Source organism: Culex pipiens, chromosome 3 (genome assembly GCF_016801865.2).
Source record: "Culex pipiens pallens isolate TS chromosome 3, TS_CPP_V2, whole genome shotgun sequence".
In the NCBI taxonomy this organism is placed as follows: domain Eukaryota; kingdom Metazoa; phylum Arthropoda; class Insecta; order Diptera; family Culicidae; genus Culex; species Culex pipiens.
The window spans coordinates 92,516,519-92,535,841 of NC_068939.1; the positions used below are offsets into that span (position 1 = coordinate 92,516,519).

Below are 19,323 nucleotides of genomic sequence, written 5' to 3' on the forward strand. Positions count from 1 at the left end.
AAAAAATAGACCTTTCGGCGATGTTTGAGCGAAACCCTTTTTTTAATTTATATTTATTCAGATTTTCTTTTCCATGTACATTCATTCAGTTAAAATATTATTGAGTGTCCAATCACAATCGATGACTTTTCACCTCAATTATAAATACTAGCAATTTTCATTTATTCATGAAATAGTTTGAGCGAAACCCTGAAATATGTAGCCCATCAGTATAGGGACGTGGCGTTACATCGTGCTGCCATCTGGTTTTTTAAGCGCAAGAGTGGAAAAGTGGTGAGTAATCGTCTAAAAATAGACGGCGTCCTATCTCGCCCAGCAAAATTAAGTCGATAAAGTAGTCGGTTTCGATGAGAAAAAGTGGAAAACGTGGTCTAAAAATATCGACGCCATCCCCCTATGGGAAATCTACTTGACCGAAATGTCAAGCTGATGTATGCGTTTATCTTTACCTTTCTTCATCGGTCTGATGGCCGAGCGGGCTAAGGCGCCAGTCCTTACTATTGGTGCTGGGTTTGAATCCCTTCGGTTGCAACTTTTTTTTGTGTTTACAAAAATTGTACATGCACCGTATACTATTGAATGCCTTTTTTTGACGAAGCACAGCATGCACATCACCATGCTATTGCATGCGATTTTACCATCGGATGTTTTACTGTGTACATATTTGGAGTCGCGAGACTGGATTTATGGTGATTTGTCAACAAATCTACTTTATTTATGTTAATTTTTCGAAAGGTGTACAAACTTTTTTGCACCTTTTTTGATTTTTGTAATAGTATTTGTTTTAGAACTTTTTATAGAAATCATCCTTTCGTAAGATTTTTGTAGCAAAATGTTCGGCATGAGTTCCTGAACTAAACGTAGTACAGTCATCCCACGTATTCGAAACACCCGCAAATTCGTAACACTTTTATGATAATTTGTCAATAGCATGCCAAAAGTAGCTTTTCTGTCGACCTTACTATTTTTAGAACCTTCATTTGGACATTATCTTGCTATTTCACTAGTAAAAGTAGTACTTTTTGAACAAAAAACTTCATTCCAAGACTATTTTGTCCAGAGCAGCAAAACACTGCCTCCAAATGGCCTGTTTCATAATTGTGGGATGTTATTGTGCCTCCCACAATTGTGGAACACCTGAATTTAACTGATATTTTCACAACAAAAGTTATCAAACCATGTATAAAACATCACTAAGCTTGAGTTTCATTGGTTTCAGTGTGTGAAGTCATTATTTGGTAATAAAAATGTACTCCTGGAGAGATCCAAAGTTTGTTTACATTCGTTAGAAAAAAGTGTTCCGAATTTGTGGATTTCAAGGGTCAAAGTAATTCTTCAAAAACTTCATATAAAAGTTAAAATTTGCAGATGTTCGATACAGCATTCGAAAGATCTCAAGAAAAGCTTTCAAATGAAGGTAAAAACGAATCATTAAGTTCAATTATCGATTTGCTATGATTTTTTGAACATTGGCCAATCTGGAAACCGTTCCGAATATGTGGGATAACTGTACTACGTTTTTGTCAAACTTAAAATGTGCATAGTGCTCAAGGGGTGTAAATACTTTTTTTACATACTGTAAGAATCACTTATCGACATAAATGAATATGTTTCGTTCCAGAGATATCGAATTTAAAAGTTTTGAGTATTTGAGATTATCAAAATTAGCTTCATTTGCCGCATTTGCTAGAAGCACACAGGAGCTCATAACAATAATTACTACTTGGTGTTCTGGGAGATTATTTATTTATTTTATAATTTTAGACAATATAGAAAAACATAATACACTCCTAGTAGGGAGTTCTCGATGTTGAACTGGAGGAAGTTTAAAGCACCAGCGGGCCTTATGTGGGCCGGCTCGATGGATCAAGAATATAAAGTGGGGACAAAATATGAGGACGCGACAAAACCTGAAGCCCCCGACGCGGGATGTGCCTTCCGCATGCTTTGATTACTAATATACGATCGATCGATCGAAACTCGAAACCCATTCACGCGGGCGTTGCGTTGTTCATTGTAAGAAGTCGCATATCCCATATCTACAGGTTGTGAAGGTACGCGTAGAGATACAGGTGGAGGAGCCAACCTGTCGTCGATCACTACTTTGTAAAAACCTGCTTGGAATCGCTCAGATGTTATCCGGTTTCCCGTTAGCCATTGTTTTCTGTTATAAATTTCATTCTTTCGTGTTTTTAATGAATTGAAATAAACCGAACGCATGAAATCGTATATTGATTACATCATTGGAAAGTTATCCGCCGCTGCAACTGTGTTTGTCAAATTTCAAATGACCTCAAAACTGCCCACCATTGAAAAAACGGCTAATATCCACTTTTGGCAAAATCGAGATAGTAGCACCAGGTGGTAGAGGCTGTTCCAACGCATCTTCTGGAACTTGAATTTTACTGAAATAGTGTTTAGACTTGGCTGCCGATGCGAAAAACCAAACGGCTAATATGCCACTCTTATGAGAAATTGCCTTGACGGAGATTTTGTGACAAACACTAAAACGCGTTTTTCTCGGAATACTTGATTTGGCATAATAGCCGAATTTTCAATTATGGGCAGAAAAGAACTTTTTTATTAATTGGTTTGTGACCACTTTTTGATAGCAATGAAAATGGTAAAACAAAATGTGATCCGTATAATAATATAATAAGGTTATTATATTCAACCTTGATTTCAACTCAGATAAACGCATAATTGTCCCGAGCGTCCCTATTCGCCATATATGTTCCTAATAGCCCCAGTTAACAGCTTATCACTCTAATTTGTAATACTCTTGCTATACAAGAGTAATCAAGTTACAATGCTTCGTAAAACTTGTGATTCCGCGAAAGAAAATATTTGGTGGGGCAATTATGCGTAGAAATGTAACGATGGGACAAACAGACTTGGTGTTGTTTTAAATGAATAACAGTCCGAACTCGATTATCCAAAGGCCTTAGAAAAAAATCACTTCAGATAATGAAATCTTCGGATAATCGCACCGTTTATTTCGTAGAACAAACTAAAGATACAAAATACTGCAAGTCTGACATTGACACCATGAAAGAAGAACTCGTTCCCGTCATTTTTCACGCTTTACCAAAATATTGTCCCTATTGAGCCACTTTTTTTCAATTTTATAAGATATTTCTTACGAAATGTCGCTGTAAATCTATGGATTCGTGTTGATATCCAGCAGATTTCTTCAGAATATAACTTGAGGGACTCTGAATTACATATTTGACAAACATTTGATCTCCAATAAAAAGATTCCGATCCAAACTTACCAGATTTCTAGCTTTCTTTATAAATATATTTTTTTTTTCATTGTATAATGTGTATTGAAAATACAGCAACATATTGCCCGGATACAAATCTGAGAAAAAAAAAACAATGCAAACCATAGATTACTCTGACCACCAAATTTCTGCGTAGGCTCACCTCGAGGGGAAGCATGAACTTTGGGGTCCCCAAAACATGCCCCGTAAAAAAAAATCCGACAATTCGCATAACTTAGTCGGGTCTAGCCGGGTGGTTTCGGCCGATTCGTTGGCCAACGAATCGGCCGATCGGGCAACGGACTTCTGTGTAATCTTTACATAAGCGTTTGGTGGAAAATCGATTGTCGAAATCGGCCGACGGAATCGGTTATAAAAACAACCGAATTTTTACCGATTTAGTTTGTGAAAAAAAGAAAATCTGACTCAACCCAATTTAGTCGGTCCATTCGTAGGGCAACTAAATATCTTACTCCTGACGCATCCCGACTAAATCGGCAACTGGTTGGTTGTTTTTGATTACCCGATTTCGTAGGGTGTTTCGTCAGGTCGAGAACTGTCAATTTTTTTACGGGGCGTGCACGTTGAATTTTCAAAAATTTTAGACAGGGCCGAATTAGTGCTGTTCGGTTCTTCTACATATTGAATGCAATTTTGAGTTGTATGCAAGAGCGACGAACCGCCTTAAATCCAGACATGCATCGGCACTAAGAGCTCTTCTTAACGGCACTCAGCTTATTCTGGTTGGCATTTACGTTTAAAGTATTGTTATGCTTGTTGCCAGTTAAAAATGTCTTGTTTTTAGCATCAATAATGTGTAGAAAACATTGGTTCATTGGAAAAACCGACTTCAGGTATATTTTCATGTGACTGTTCTCATAAGCTCTCAAGAAGAACGTCTTAAAAGCTCTTTGAGTGCACTTAACGGTTCTTACCCTATATCTCACTTGGTTTATAATATAGCCTCTCAGGGTCTTCGGGAGCCTTAAAGATTAGCGTAATTAGTGTACTCTAAACACTGGCACAACATGCTGGGAATCATCTACGCCAAATGCCAAACAAGTTCTTCTAAAAGAGGAGTTAGAGCGGATGCACGTCTGCTTAAATCTTTAATTCCCATACAAACTTTGGAAAAAAACCTTTCGGCCCTGTCTAATATTTTTGAAAAATTCAAAGTGCACGTGTTTTTGGGGACCCCAAAGCTGTTGTTTTTGTCATGTTTTGGAGGTCAGTGTTGACAAAAACGTGGATTTTATAGAAAACCTAGATGTCTGGGTATAAAAAGATCGGAAATTTTATGCCCTTTCCGATGCCACATAGGTTGACTTGTGAATCGTGGACCGGTTCGGATGCCGACGGATTTTCCGACGACGTAATTCCGGGTTGGTACGAAATTCCATCGAAAAATCTATTCTATCGCTACAAAGACCCTCAACACGTTGTTATACCAACTCCAAAATGTTTATTTAGCAATTCTATGGTAATATATTGACATTTAGTTGAATTAAAAGTTTGCAAAATTAAGTTTAGATAAGTTTTATATAGAATTTCCAGAGTTATATAAACATTTATACTAAGTATTCGCAATTCGCAATTTTCAGTGTAAGAACGGGCCTTGACCGATCTTATGCACTAGGTTCCCGACGAACACGCACTGCCCTTACACCTACATCTCACCCTTGCTCTGAGTCAGTACGAGCAGCACGCTAGAACACGCTTTGAGTGTTCGTGCCAGGCATGCACACCTTCTTTTCCGGTTACGCATTTTAACTCGGCCGGGGGTGGTACATTAAGTAGGGTTTGATGTAAGTATAAGCGCCTAACCATTTATAGTGTGCCTATCAACTTTCATTAAAGCAAAAACTGTTATATTTTTAGTTTGAATTCAAGCACTAATTGTTATTGTACTGTGTATTGTTTTCTCCTGAAACCTTTCCTAGTATTGAGTCGTGTTTATATGTTGCTATTTCTTCTGTCGCGGTGTTTTGTTACAATTTTTGGTCCTAAGCATGTTATAAAAGTTTACTAAAAATACAATAGTAATATTTGTGTTAATCCTTTAACCATTCCATAAATTGAGTAAGGGCTCAAACCTCACTTGTTTGAAAAAAGGGTGAAGATTGAAAACAATAGACAGTAAAAGAGAATTTATTTTATAAATTCAAGTATCAATAGTAAGAGAATGATGAGCGTATTTTGAAGAATAAAAATGAGAAGCTAGATGTATTAGATGTAAAATTAGACAATAGGTTATAAATAGAGATACAAAACAAGCTTAGATTATAGGAATGATAATTTATAGGACAGATAAAGAATTATTCAAATAAATAAATTCGCAATAAAATCAAAAAAGATTAGGCGAATGATAAATAGACTTGATATTACTAGTACATTAAGGAAAAGTATATTTTTAAGGGAAAAAACAAAGCAAAGTTTGTTACAGCAGTATCAATTGATAGAAAAGAGTGGAAAAGATTTGAGAGATAAGAGAATCAAAAGTTAGTAAAATTAAAATCAAATGTTGGATATTAACGTGAAGACTTCCATCATTGTCATGATTTTTCGTTCAAAGATATAATTTTCGCGTTGCTTTCAATATTTTGACAAAATTCCTTCAACAAGTTGTTTAGAATAGTGCCCTACACATGTTGATTCCTTTTGGTAACGATTATCCGATTCCTTGTAAAGTTATGGAAATCGTCATTAATCAATGATTGCCAACTAGGACGTCAATGACTGTGCCACAAAATTATATAAATTTTGAAGCACATTTGATTTAGATCAAAAATTCTTTCAGTGGCTTCAAGAAGGCAACAACCGGCACATGCTGATTCCTTTTGGTGCTGAAATTCGTTAAATTGAATTTAATACAGAATAATTTATATTGATGATTAATTTTCTTCGAAAATGATCAACGGCTTCACCTTAAATAGAAGAATCAGTGAAGAATTGGGAATCAGAAGAGCAAAATAAAAATAGGAGATAGGTGGTAGCTGAGAATGAAGAGAAGAGAAACCCCGTTCTGCGATGCTCAGGTACATCCACAGCAGTTGACTCAACATACAGCGAATCAAAACAATACCGTCTACAATCACAAATTACTTCCCTGCCCCACATTGTCACGCCCCTTTCTTTTAGCCGTCTCGACTCTGACCCGCGGTGGTCAAAGGTTTACGATCCGTTTCCACAGGCCACCAGCTAGGTCATCATGAAAACCAAGCCAACGTGGAGGTAAGAAAATAGGACACTCGCAAGGAACCAGAGCTATACTGTTCTGATCAAGATAATTCGGATGATCTAACAGAACTGCGGATGTAGTTAGTTACGCTCCTTCCAGGATGTTCCTTACGTGGACGTCAACCGAAGAGCACGCAACAAGGTCAGTGCCATTGCATGCTCTTAGGTATCAATCCTTGGCCTGCTTTTTTTGCAAATCAAGTTTTAGTGACAAAAAGCTAAATAAAAAATCACAAAAAAAAAAATTACCGTGCATCATTTTTTTTCAGTGTAGTCCATATCCATACCTACAACTTTGCCGGAGACACCAAATCGATCAAAAAATTCCTTCAAAAGATACAGATTTTTGAATTTTCATAAATCATTTTTGTACGGCCAGCTGCCAAATTTGTATGGAAAATTATATGGACAAACTAATGATGCAAAATGGCTTCTTTGGGCATACCGAAGGCACCAAAAAAGTTTCAGTCGGATTAAATAATACAAAAATTAAAATTTAAGAAAAAAGACCGATTTCGTAGAGAATTGCTCATTTACAAAAATAAAGTGAGAAAATTTATGTTACGTTACTATGCAACAGAAAGACAGTTTAGTTGTAGCGGAAAAACTGTTTATTTGCATCCGACTGGTTTGCTAGTCGGGATTGAACTGACTTGCATCAGCTGTGCAGGTCAAGGCCTGCTACAGAAAGTTATTGGGAAAAGTCACTTTTGGGCCATTTTGATCTAATATTTGTAGTTTGAGAATCGGCCTTTCGTAGGAGACCCAAAATTTCCATACATTTTTGTATGAAAAAAATTCAAACACATTGGATAATTTTTATTTCTGATGAAATTGATTCAAAATCACAAAAAAACGTATTTCTGCCGAAATAGGACCAAAAGTGAAAATAAGGTTCAAAATAGGCAAAGGTATGGCCGATTTTGTAACTTTCTTAAAAAATTCTGGATTTTATTACCCTTCACATGACTACCTTTACGTAACGGCATTTTATTTAACACTACTTTTGGAAGCTCGAGTCGTGGCATCAATATGGCGGACCTTCCCGTATCTTCTTAAAAATATTATTTAGAATTTTTAAATCCAAGGCGGCCAAAATAGCCATGATTAAAATTAAAAAAAAATGAATTTGTAAATTTTATATGCAATCAACTATTTAACTGTGACTAATATAAAGTTACAGAGGTCACATTTTATGTTGAAAATAGTAAAATAAAAAAATACTTTTGCATCGATTACTTCAATTCCCATACAAACCTCGGGATAAAATACTAAAAGTGGAACAAGAATATCATAGAACAAGAGAACTAAAGTTTCGTAGAACAATAGTTGCTCAAAATGACCTCCTGAACACGGGAAAATGAAAATCGGTTCTGGATCGTTTTTCTCCAGTTTCACTGCAAAACTCCCACGCAGGGATGGAATAACCGCAAAAAAAAAACAATCATTTTCGCTTATGAACTATCTTTACCCGCGAAAGAAAGAGCAGGCAAATCACGCAAAAGAAAATCGCTCCCGAAATTCTCCAAGAAAATCAATCTGCTGATGATTTTTTTGTGAATTTCCTTAATTTTTTTTATTTAGCTTTATTTGCAACAATGTTCCATCCATGTGACAGGTCATTTTTCGACGTGTGATGTTACACTTGCAAGTGTAGAAGTGAAAAGGATGTTTCGCCGAATAATCAAGATGATGATTTTTTCAGATTCCTTTTACAAATCTTTCGTGAGCGAGAGAAGAGAGCCATGCTCCCTTCGGATTTCTTCTCTTGATGACCGTCCAAAGATTTTCTTTTGATGATGATTATTTAATCGCTGCTCCCACGCTTTCCAAATCATCCACCACTTGGTCCAATCACCTTGCATGTTATTTCAAGAAAAGTGACCACACCCTAAGACCCGTGTGATGTCCGCGAAAGGCACGACTTCCGAAAATAATGCGCTTCCAATTTTGGAGATCGAAGGGACTCGGTTTGCTCTTGCCAGCAGATACTTGGCTTCGAACAAGTTCTACATGAATTTATGATTATCATTGATGGCCGTGATATTTCTGCAGACTGTTTCAAGCATTCAAACTTGTAATTCTAATAAAATTTTGCTATTGAGGCGCATTCAAGTAAAGTAAATGAGTAAATTGTAAATTTTGGAATTTCGGACTCACGCTAAATTTACACACAAACACAATTAGTTCGCCGTATTATTCCACCTGATTTTGGATTCCTATTCCATCGCACTCAATGATGAAGCTGCCGTTCTCCTGCTCTGTGACGGTGAATTTCGCCTGAAATTAGAAACTGCAAATTTAAATGTGCTCCAAATTTAAACGAACATTTATGCGAACTTACATCCGTCATCATTTGCGCCACGTGAATGGCCGTCTGGGTGTGCAGCGTGAGGGGTTCCGTTTTTATCCGGCTGCGACCTTCCGCCAGCGCCATCAGCACCACCACCATGTCCTGCACGTGGCGGTCAACGCAGGCGCGAAGCTTGTACGCGGATTTAATTACGTTCGCCGCATCTTCTCCGATCCGGAATGCGTCCTTTTGGCGACTGCCCAGCGCCGCTCCACCCATCACCACACCGGTGGTCGTTTGAATGCCCAAGCTAATGGAAAAAGTGTGAATTATGAGAGCGGGGTCATTTTGAACTGCATATGCGTGCAGAACTTACATGATTCCGGAACAGTTGTCCGTCGCCATGTCGACACTCTCGCGGTACTCCTCTATGTCGATATCTTCACGATAAATTCGTTTGAGCATATTTTTGGCACCTCCCGAAAGGTCTTTTGCCACCTTGATCGGAACGGCTCCGGAGACAAAGCTCCAGCCGTAGCATTTGTTAATGACTCCAAAGTCGACCAATGTGACCGGTCGCAACGATCGAATCGATTTGACGTGAACCACGCAATGGCCTCCCCCCTTCGGAAAGTAACCCCGCCGGAACAAGTCAAAGTCAAACGTAGCGCCAAACTTTTCCATGTTTGGCCGAAAGATTTCTGTCATGAAATCAACCTGCGGGGCCATTTCCACGTTTGTGCCACCCTTCAGGTCCAGCGTAATTGCCCCTGAACCAAAGATCGCCACCGGCAGAACGGCCTGCATCAGCAAACTAACGCTCCCCGCCGTTTCGATGTGCGCCGTAAATTTCCCCCGCCCAATTTCCCCCGGATGAAATTCTATCTCAGTCGAACCTATCTCCAGCCCTTTGGCTTCGGCACTGCAAAGGTCTCGTAATAGTTCAATGCCCTTCATGTGTTGTGCCAACAGGCCTGGTTTCTTGCGGCCACCGCGAATGTTGAATATCCTTATGGGCTTCCGGCAGAGCACACTGAATCCGAGCGCCATTCGGAGAATTTGTCCGCCCTAAAGAAAAAAAAAAACAAAATCATTAAAGTGATTTCAACAGTTGAACCAAAAACAAATCTCCAAGCTTACTCCTTCTAGCATGCTTCCGTCGATATCCATGGGTTTGGCCATATTCAGATCGTATAAAACTAACACAATATTTCACAAAATAACGCAACTTTTAACTTAATCACTGATAAATTAAAATTAACAGTCCGGCCCGGTGTCTAATCGGGAAATTTTGCAGATTTGCAGTTGTTTACCCCAGAAACGTCAGTTTCTGACAGTGAAGTTGTAGCGATCATTTCGGAAAAGAAGGTGTGCATCTGCTATTTAGGGAGCATTCTTTTATTACGTAATGCAGGTAGGGGGGCAAAGTACAGAAATTGTCAAGGCAAACAGATTGGCCAATGTTTGACAGATCCAAACGCGCTGGACACCAACCGCCATTTAAGCCCAGCAAAACTGGCAGTGTTGCAAGCGCAAAACATACGTTTTTTTAACTGTGAACAGACAAGGACCACTGCGACACTTGCGTATCTATTGTAGTATGATCTGTTCCGAGATCTGTTCTCAGGTTTTCTGTTTTGCTGCTGCTTACAACCTGCTGAACCATCGTCTTCCGTAGCGCTATTGTTTGAGCGAGACAGTTTTTGACGAATTATTCGAGCAGTTGTCCCCTCTCATTTCCCCAACCAATCCCCCAATGCCATGCCACACGAGCACGAGAGACCGATCCGAGGACGTGGAGATGAGCGAGATTGAGGGGAAATCTCGTTTATTTTTGACCTATCTAGAGATCGTTACCAATCATATAGTCCAATCTTCAGCTCGAATTTTGCCTGAGAGCATGTGACCGAGTCGAAAGCAGCATTTGAAGCTCTTCTCTGTGTATTGTTGCAGAGTTCTTCAACGCTCAGACTCAGTCGCCAACAGATCGTCCGAAAGATTGGATGGGATGGGTTTTTGGGGAGGCTTGGGACTTGACAAATCAATTCCCCCAGCAACCGAAATCCCCCGCGAAGTGTCATTCCCCTCGGGCTATCTGTTAGCTTATATAGTTCGCATGAAATGTGGCAACATGGTGCAAATTTTGCCTCGTCTCCTGCTTTCTTGGAACTTTCACGCGAGAATGCTGCACCATTGTTGCCACATTTCATTCGTTGCAGACCCCTTCCGCAGTACCAAGCATGCAACATTTTCGTAACGCGCGACATTTTTCGTTTTTCTGGATTGACACCTCACCAGAGTAGAACCCTTAGGACAAAGTTCTTTGTCAAAAGCGCCATGTACATTCGGTGAAGAAAAACGAATCATAACAAAGCGCCCCCCTCAATGACAGCAGGGTGATATAGACGTTGATGATTTCAAAAGAAGTTATGTTTGTTTTTCTCAAATAAAATTATGGAATTATTGTTTTATTGAATTTGGATGATCAAGTATTAATAAAAGCAAGTTTTTTCATCGTTTGTTATCATTAGAACATCTTATTTTGCTTTAATATTAAAATGGGAATTGAAAATGGATGCTCAACATTCAAATTCGTTTTTCTCAAAAAGGATGGTGTGTACATGATGCTTTTTGAAATGTTGGCATCGAAATGTAAGTACACTCAACCCCCGGTGGGTGGTCACTATTTCGTTTGACACTTTTTTAGTTTGTACCCCGTTGGTTGCTCAAAGTCAAACTAAAAAGTGATCAACTGTCATTTTTTACACGGCCGTGTCCACCGTGAACCACGTGGACCGTACCGGTTGCACCCTATTTCGTGTATAATCAAGAACATTTTGTAAAAATCATTCGACAAATGGTGACTGTATGGTTATTGTCTATGCGGGTTTTCATTTCTCGATCAAGTTCTTGATGAAAATATTGTTACGAGAGGGTGAGGGGGTCAATAAAAGCAGCGTTACGTAATATAAGAACGCTTCTCAATCTGCAAGAAAATTGCAGCAAAAGTATCAGCCTCGCGTCAAACGTTCAACTGTCATTTGCCTTTTTTTCGCACTTCTTCTCCGTGTTCGTTTGTTCGGCGGCTTTTTTTCTTCTCTCGTGCGCTTGCATGCATTTGATGCTCGGTTGGCGCTGGTGACTTTTTTTTTATCACGCAACAAGAGAAGAAGCCGTGTGTGAGTCAAAAAGGCAGCAACAACGACAAGTCGCAATTTGCTGCTCATCGCCGCGCGCGTCACGTCAGTTCACTTCACGTTCACGCTCACCACACATTTTCGCTGTTCGAAGTTTGGTTGCGGAGCTACGACACACGGTAAGTCGCGGCGAAAAAGTCCACGCTCTTTCTTCTCCCGATGATAGAGTAGAGTGGCCGGCAAGTCCTAAAAATATCCCCCAATTTTCTCAAGTGGAATTTCCCAGCCCCCGGCAGTCTGTCGTTTTCCGTCGCCGTGAATCGATCAATAATTTGGGCCGACTTTTGTCTCCCCCTTTTTTTCTTGTACAGAATCGTGCGTGACTTGACCACAACCAGTTGAAAATGGCCAACAAAATTGACGAGGTGCGGACATCCATCGAGACGTCCCTCAAGGACGAATCCAAACCGTGGACCAAAATTTTCAACTTGGCCGAGGTGAAAACCGGCGTGCCGAGGCTCTACATTTTCCTTGGTAAGTGAAAAATGGGGGGTTTAACACTTCTGATAAGACCTTTAAACGATAAACAATAGAGAGGCAGCACAATAAAATGACAACATTGTGCAATAATGTAGGATTTTGAGGTTAACCGGAACCATTTCGCCAGTCATTGGGGACTTGGCTCACCTTTGCCCTTTGCTGTTGCATCAGGTGAAAAAACTGCAAATCTCTTTAGTCATTGATTTTCGTTAGCAATTCGCAATCTTTCAGACATTGTGCAATGTGATATCTTCGAAATTGTTCTGTTAAGTGTTACAAGCTGGTGTTTCCCCTAAAGAGCTTGAATCTAAAAGCCTTCAGAATCACTTAAATCGCGTATCGCACACGTGCCTGGTTGATTCAGCTTTCAACATTTACCCATACTGTTCCATGTGTTGTTACGGTGCACAATCGTGATGTGGCCGCGGTCGATTGATAGTGATGCAGATAATTGCATTCTGGATGACAATGTTAAAAATACAATCTTAAAAATTAACACTTGAAATGAACACGACGTGTTTTGTGACAAGGAGAGTGTGAACGCACGTTATTGCTGAAATTTTTTATCTAAAACCGTCAGTGTGGGTAACATTAATCCAATAAACTTTATGCATCTCGTGATTTTAAATTAACCCTCTGGAGCCCATTTGTCCTGCAGATCTGACAACCCTATCAAAATTTATAAGCACTTAAGTGTTTTTATGCACTTTTTGGAGCCCGGATCTAAGATATGTTCATGAAAACGTTGTCCGGATCTATAATGCGACCTGTCGTTGGATAGGTAAACCTTTCCAACGAGCCCGAAAGATTGGAGAACTGAAAACCATATCATACGTTGTAAGCACATAGTGCCCTGAATGATCTGACTACCCAATCTGATGGTATGAATAATGAGTTGATTGAACACTGAAAGGTCCGCCCTTTGTGTCTATTTCAGGTAGCGTTACCCGCTAAATATGAGGAAGGCATCAACCATTTAAAGGCTAACTAAGTAACGTTTTTTGTGAGAAAACCTAAATCAAGGGTGTCCAACATTTTGGCCCAGCGGGCCTGACCTAATTTTTCTAAAGGAGTGTAGCCGCACCTAATGTTTGACAAAAATGTTTTCATTTGATGTTGTATATTGTTTTGTTTAAAATTCTATTGTAATTGTTTTTGTCTGTTGCAATTAAATACGCTGATAATGATATCACCTAAAAAACATTCAAATTTCATTGATCGTTGCCAGTTTTTTTAGTTTAATTTCATCAACACAACAATTTATTTAAAAAAAACCCGATTTAATATCACCAGAGGTGAAATAGAGCCTTTCTTACAAAATGATGAAACTCCGAGTAATATATTGGTGCAATTAATTTTTCAGAAACATAATGATACCACCCAGTGAGAATTTTGCCTAAAGCTTTGAATTTAATTAAGAAAAACATATTGGATTGACATTATTAGAAAAAATAAAGGGTACTCAGTCTTTAATGTTAGTCTATGATTAACTTAAAAAACATGTATCGCTATTGCACTTTGTCGATCTATTATGAGAAGCCAGAAAGAACACTTTCACGCGCAGCGTAAAACGCGCAAGCGTATAAGCGCTGGTGTTGATGCTTCGACTTGACAACTTGCCGAGCTTTCGAGCGAGAATGAGCCGGGACTTCGAAATTGATGTTGAGTTTATGATTTTGTATAAAACCAAAAATTTAATAAGAAAAAAATGGGTAAAAGTAAAACGAAAAACACTAATATGGCTATATATCTAGAAATACATTTTAGAAAAGCTTCAAATTTTGGGCCCAGGCAGTTTATGGCGCATGTTTTTAAATTGCTTTTTGTTTGAAACTGAATTCGTTTAATTTGACAGTGTTATCTGTAAAATAGTGCAAAAAATACCTCTAAAATGGCTTTGACCGCATTTACTGGTCGAAAATTGTAAATCGAAAAATAAAATGTTCGTCTCCGACCCCACGGCTACAAATCTGAAATTTAAAAATTGTGGGTTTTACGAGCGGTTTTCCAGTGATAGAAGACACAAATTTTTAAGAGCGGATACAGACATCGCTCATGTATTTCAGTAAAAGAGCTCTCAAAAATCAGACTTTGAGTTCCGGGTTTCGGGCCAAAATTCAATCGAAAGAGCGCATCTAAACCTTCAACTTAGTAATAGGATTTTTTCCTGGGACGAATCCTCGCATTGTACGATTTTTTTATAGATTTCTGAGAAAAGCGTTTTTTCCAAAAGCAAACCTTAAACCAGGGTGGCCACCTCGAGAAAAAACCGGGAAAACCCGGGAATTTATTCCACCGGGAAAAATTCGAGAATTCGACTAACAAACCGGGAAAATATTTTAAGTTTAGACCCTTAAACCTTTCTTTTGTAAGAAAGGAAAAAAATCAAGGGTCCTGATTGCTCAAAATCCACCACTCCATTCGCGAGCACAAGTAACAGGCGACGCGATACTGCCCTGATTAATTCCTGCCGTTTGTCACTTTCACACCATTCGCTCCCGAACACTCTCTCTTCTACTCTCCTTCTCTCTCTGATCGGCTCAGGCTCCGAACGGCTCAGGCAGGCCGAGCGTCTCCGATCACTCTGAACTGAAAATATTTTTTCTCTGATGCGCTGCGTTTTACTCATTGATTTTGGTTGCCTAAAATCAATGTTATCAATAAAATTGTGCATTTATTTTGATTTCATAACATTATAGACACCATTGATAGAAACTTTTTTTTCTGTCTGAGTAATCTACCACTGAAACCTGATTATAGGTCTATAGGCAAGAAAACCGTGACGTAGCAAATGAACTCAAAGAACTCAGTATTCATTTTGTGAGTGCCATTTGAGTGGTTTGACAGGTGTCAAATCGGGACTTAGCATTTTTTTGAATTTGAATTTGCTTCCGATTGCGCGAAACGTCATAATGTGAGTTTTTTTTCGTATTAGTGCCCGTGTGCTTGTCCGTGCTTCTGGCCGTGTTCGTGTACGTGCACCTGACCACGTAGTTGCCTGTTCCTGGTCGTTCCCGTGGCCGTGCTCTAGGCCGTGTCCTTTTCCGGACTCCTGCCCGTGTTCGTGCCCGTGCTTCTGGCGGTTTTCGTGTGACTTGCCGTGTAGGTGCCTGTTCCTGGTCGTGTTTGTGTTCATGCGAAACGGAACAACCGGAACAAAATTAAAATTTTAAATTTTTTTAAAGTCCCGGAACTGACACGTGTCAAGAAAGTTCATTCGGTTGTTTACCTTTGAGGTTAAGTTCCGCGCTTTTCTCCTTTGGGCGTGAAGACAAAAAGACTGCCACGCTGGCATTTTGTAGGAATGGCTCTTCGCTGAGCATGTTAGTGTGTGAGTGTCGTCGAGCAACGGAGTAGGCTAATATTTTCACGATGTATTTGTTCGCTAAGTGAACAGTTCGGGCCACTCGCTGACTGATTGCGAGTACCATTCGCTCATGAATGCTAGCGGGTTGGAATAGGCGACGAATGGATAGGCGATGAGTGAGTGGTTTATGTTCATTGAATCAAAAATCAGGACCCTTGAAAAAAATGAATGAGACAGGATAAAATTTATTGAAGCGAAACATGGAGTCAAATCTTCGTTACGAAAAAATAGGTTGTTGTGCACCTTCATTGCACCAATCATTTGAAAATAGTTTCGAATAATGTTTAACACACAGAACATTTCAAATAAAAAAAAATATATTGAATAGTTTTCAATTCATTATTCTTCGATTTTTTTTATTTATGAAAGTTTATGAAAAAATATATTTTTGGCTTCCTGATTTTTAAATTAATTTTGAGAAATTTTAAAAAACGTGCTGGGATCTTAATTTTTAGTATGGTTATTTTGCCTTTTTAAGGCTTTTTATTTTAACAAAACTTTATCGCTGAAAAGTTGTTCTGAAAAAATACATTATTTTTGCTCACCCATTTTTTATTTAAAAAAAATCAAGTTCCATAAAAAAGAAAAACTTCAATTTGATGTTAAACTGTAAGAAATTTAGTGTCTGTAACTTTAAGCAAAATTAAATCAAATTTCATCAAATTAATGGCTTGAAAATGCAACAAAATGAGGGGTGAAGCATCTTAATTGGGTAAATCTAAAGGGAGTTATTGACATTTTAGTGAAAAAACACTTAGTTACCAGTTTCGTTAGAGTGCAAGGGCGAGTGCTATGATTAAAAGCGCAATGCTATGCGCTAAAATAGCACGCGTGCTAACCGCGCGCAGTGCCAATGCATGTCTGGGTACAAACTAAAAAAGTGTCAAACGAAAAAGTGACCAACCACCGGGGGTTGAGTGTATCGAGCTGTCAAATCTGCAACATGGAGTTAAACTTTCTGTGAAGTTGCTGTGAAGTTTAACTTCATGTTGCACGCACACACTCTCACACTTAATTTCTCGATTGCTCTTAGGATTCGAACTACGATGTGCCTTTTTTCGACCTACCTTCCGATTGCTGTGATTTGCGACGATTTGGTTGTACAAATTCGACTCCTTTTGAGCAGCTCCGATTCATCGTCGAACGGTCGCCACCACAGTTGAAGCATTTCGCTTCGATGTTCTCGTTGATTGTGTTGCATGCTTTGAGTTTTTTGCTCACCTCCGCAGGTCGCACAACGACTCGTCATAAAACAGTTCCTTCCACCATGCCCTAACTGCTGGAAATTTTATATGTTCCATAAAAACTAACCAGAGAGTTGATCAAGATGGCGGCCAATACGGTGGGGAAATACTGAGAAAATGCATATGGTTTTGCAACAGGCAATCATGACTCAGCCTCAGTTCCTTGAATTGTTAACAATTGAACAGATTTCTTCAAACATACCAATAAATGCAGATTATGAATATGTCGATACTGAGAATTCCTGGAAATTTTTCAAAGTCCAGGTTGATAACAACCTTCAGCGGTATAAAATTTGGTTCGATATCAGAAAAACTTTGGAGTCTCATTTCGCTTTTTTGAGTAACGGTTCGTTCGTGTAGTGCTACGCAAATTTTTAATTTGGTTCAAGCCTTGAAATGAATTACGGCAGTGCATTGTGTAAGTTTGTACATTTACATTAACCCTTTTATGTTTAATTGATCAGACCCTGTATCAAGCGAAAAATAAATGTACCAACTAGCTTACAATTCTGAAAGTGTAACAACAATATAAGTATAATTTTAATTAATCAAATTAGATATTTAACATCTACAGCATTGGTTTTTTTTTTTTGTGAATCACAAATAAATCCGATACGAGACGCCCGGTCGGTTGTCTTCTCTCATTCATTCATTCGCAAGCATGTGTGACATTGAAACCTTCGTTGTTACATAAGACCGAGAGTGATACTCGCATCAGCGATCGAACAGAAAGTGAGTGTAAGTCAACACTCTTAGTCTGTACACTCAACCCCCAGTGGTTGATCACTTTTTCGTTTTACACCTTTTAGTTTGTACCCCGTTGGTTTGACAAAGTAAAACTAGAAAGTGATGAACTGTCACTTTTTACACGCACACTATCAAAACAAACGTTTGGTTGACAACAGTTGGTGTCAAACCATCGGGGTTTGAGTGTAGCTAGTAGCTCCTAGTCTACAAAACTTGAGCAAAATCATTGACGCGTTGAACCACGTCGGCACACTACAGATGGGCTTGCGGAGCTGCGAGGGGTGGTAGAATTATTTTTGCACTGATTAGTCACTCGACTTTTTCGGAACGTGGGAAAGGTGGCTTCCAAGAAGCAGCTTGATAATGGCGACGAAAGTTGCTAGCTAATCTCAAAAATAAATTAATTTTAACAAATAGACATAGGACATGGTCTAATCAATCAAAATTTGACGCTTATCGATCATATCAGAAGTTGTATTCATCAAATTAAAATGTTTAGTCAATCGATTTATATTTTACATTACATAAACAATCACATCGACAAATTTTAAGCCGTTGAGTTTAGTACACATTGCACTTCTTGAGATCAATCTCAATAACTGCGCTACTTGGTGTAATTGCCCCCCTTCAAAAGGGCACATCATTATCATTCCGGGTTTGCTGCAATTACTACATACTTTACTATACTTCGTATACCGCTGGAATAAAGATTTTTTTTTTTTTCATTCGAAATGCTTCGATATCGGCAATAAGTGTTGGTGATAGAGCCCAACAGTGTTAAATTCCACTCAAACACACACCGCGAGTGCTCTCTAGTGATCCGAATCGAGAGAGAGAGAAAGAAAGAGAGTCACGTCGACACGCAGGTGATAGCGCAGCCCGATATGCCAATTTTTTTTCGGGGGGAGCCTCACTCTCAGCTGGCTCAGTTACGTTGGCACTTTGTCCACGGTGCTCTTTCAAGTACGTTTCTTCAAGTGTTGTGCGCAACGCGGCAGAACCACCGACCACGAAGAAGACTCAGCTTAACTTTCGCTTTCAATTAAGTGGGAAAGCTTTCGGTTTTCCGTTCGTTTCTCGTCAAATTTTCCCACCGAAACTATATCTTCTATCTTTAAGTGGCGTGTCAACGTTTGATGGCTTAACTGTTGTGAACATGTGTGCGAAATCAGTTTTCCGTAACCAACACGTGTACACGTGTTTAAAATTGCATTAGTTACACATAGAGCTAAGAGGCACAGCTGCTGCTGGTCCACAACCACGTTTCGTTATCTCGCCCTGGGTCAGTCCGCCTTTGCTCCAGCTGAACGGAACAGGCAGTGTGCAGTGATTGGAAGAAATCAGTGTAACTTGAATGATTTGTTACGTTCACTAAGTTGGCAATCTGGAAAGTACTAACTGTTTCGGAATGTACAATGACTGAGGTACTGAGGTGGAGTTTTAAACGTTTCGTTTCATCAAACTTAAGCTGTCCCAGAATGGCTCGTTATGC

The 19,323-nt window shown here is 39.1% G+C and overlaps 2 protein-coding genes across 6 annotated transcripts in view; one reads left to right on the plus strand and one right to left on the minus strand.

The window, feature by feature from the left end:
* Positions 1 to 8,584: 8,584 nt before the first annotated feature.
* Positions 8,585 to 10,357, minus strand: LOC120430838 (RNA 3'-terminal phosphate cyclase-like). Its single transcript, XM_039595954.2, has 4 exons — positions 9,937 to 10,357; positions 9,173 to 9,864; positions 8,848 to 9,106; positions 8,585 to 8,783 (listed from the first exon to the last, which is right to left on the minus strand). The coding sequence occupies exons 1-4, from the start codon at positions 9,976 to 9,978 to the stop codon at positions 8,700 to 8,702; spliced, it is 1,077 nt and encodes a 358-aa protein (XP_039451888.1). The 5' UTR covers positions 9,979 to 10,357; the 3' UTR covers positions 8,585 to 8,699.
* A 1,507-nt stretch (positions 10,358 to 11,864) lies between these two features.
* Positions 11,865 to 19,323, plus strand: part of LOC120430836 (receptor expression-enhancing protein 5-like) — a 31,337-nt gene continuing 23,878 nt past the window's right edge. Inside the window, exons 1-2 of one of the 5 annotated variants that reach the window (XM_052710046.1) lie at positions 11,865 to 12,112; positions 12,305 to 12,467. In XM_052710046.1, the coding sequence (XP_052566006.1) occupies positions 12,338 to 12,467 (130 nt within the window). In that variant the 5' untranslated portion in view covers positions 11,865 to 12,112; positions 12,305 to 12,337. Of the gene's footprint in view, positions 12,113 to 12,142; positions 12,468 to 19,100; positions 19,256 to 19,323 lie in introns of those variants that run through there. The other 4 variants (XM_052710045.1, XR_005607744.2, XM_039595950.2 and 1 more) reach the window with 4 other exon arrangements.

Excerpts from the sequence above, each read along its gene's own strand:
- LOC120430838 (XM_039595954.2), bottom strand. The coding sequence starts at position 9,978 with ATGGCCAAACCCATGGATATCGACGGAAGCATGCTAGAAGGA. Across the intron at positions 9,865-9,936 it reads ACGGAAGCATGCTAGAAGGA|GGCGGACAAATTCTCCGAAT; the intron begins GTAAGCTTGGAG and ends TTTTTTCTTTAG. Across the intron at positions 8,784-8,847 it reads TGGCGCAAATGATGACGGAT|GCGAAATTCACCGTCACAGA; the intron begins GTAAGTTCGCAT and ends TTCTAATTTCAG.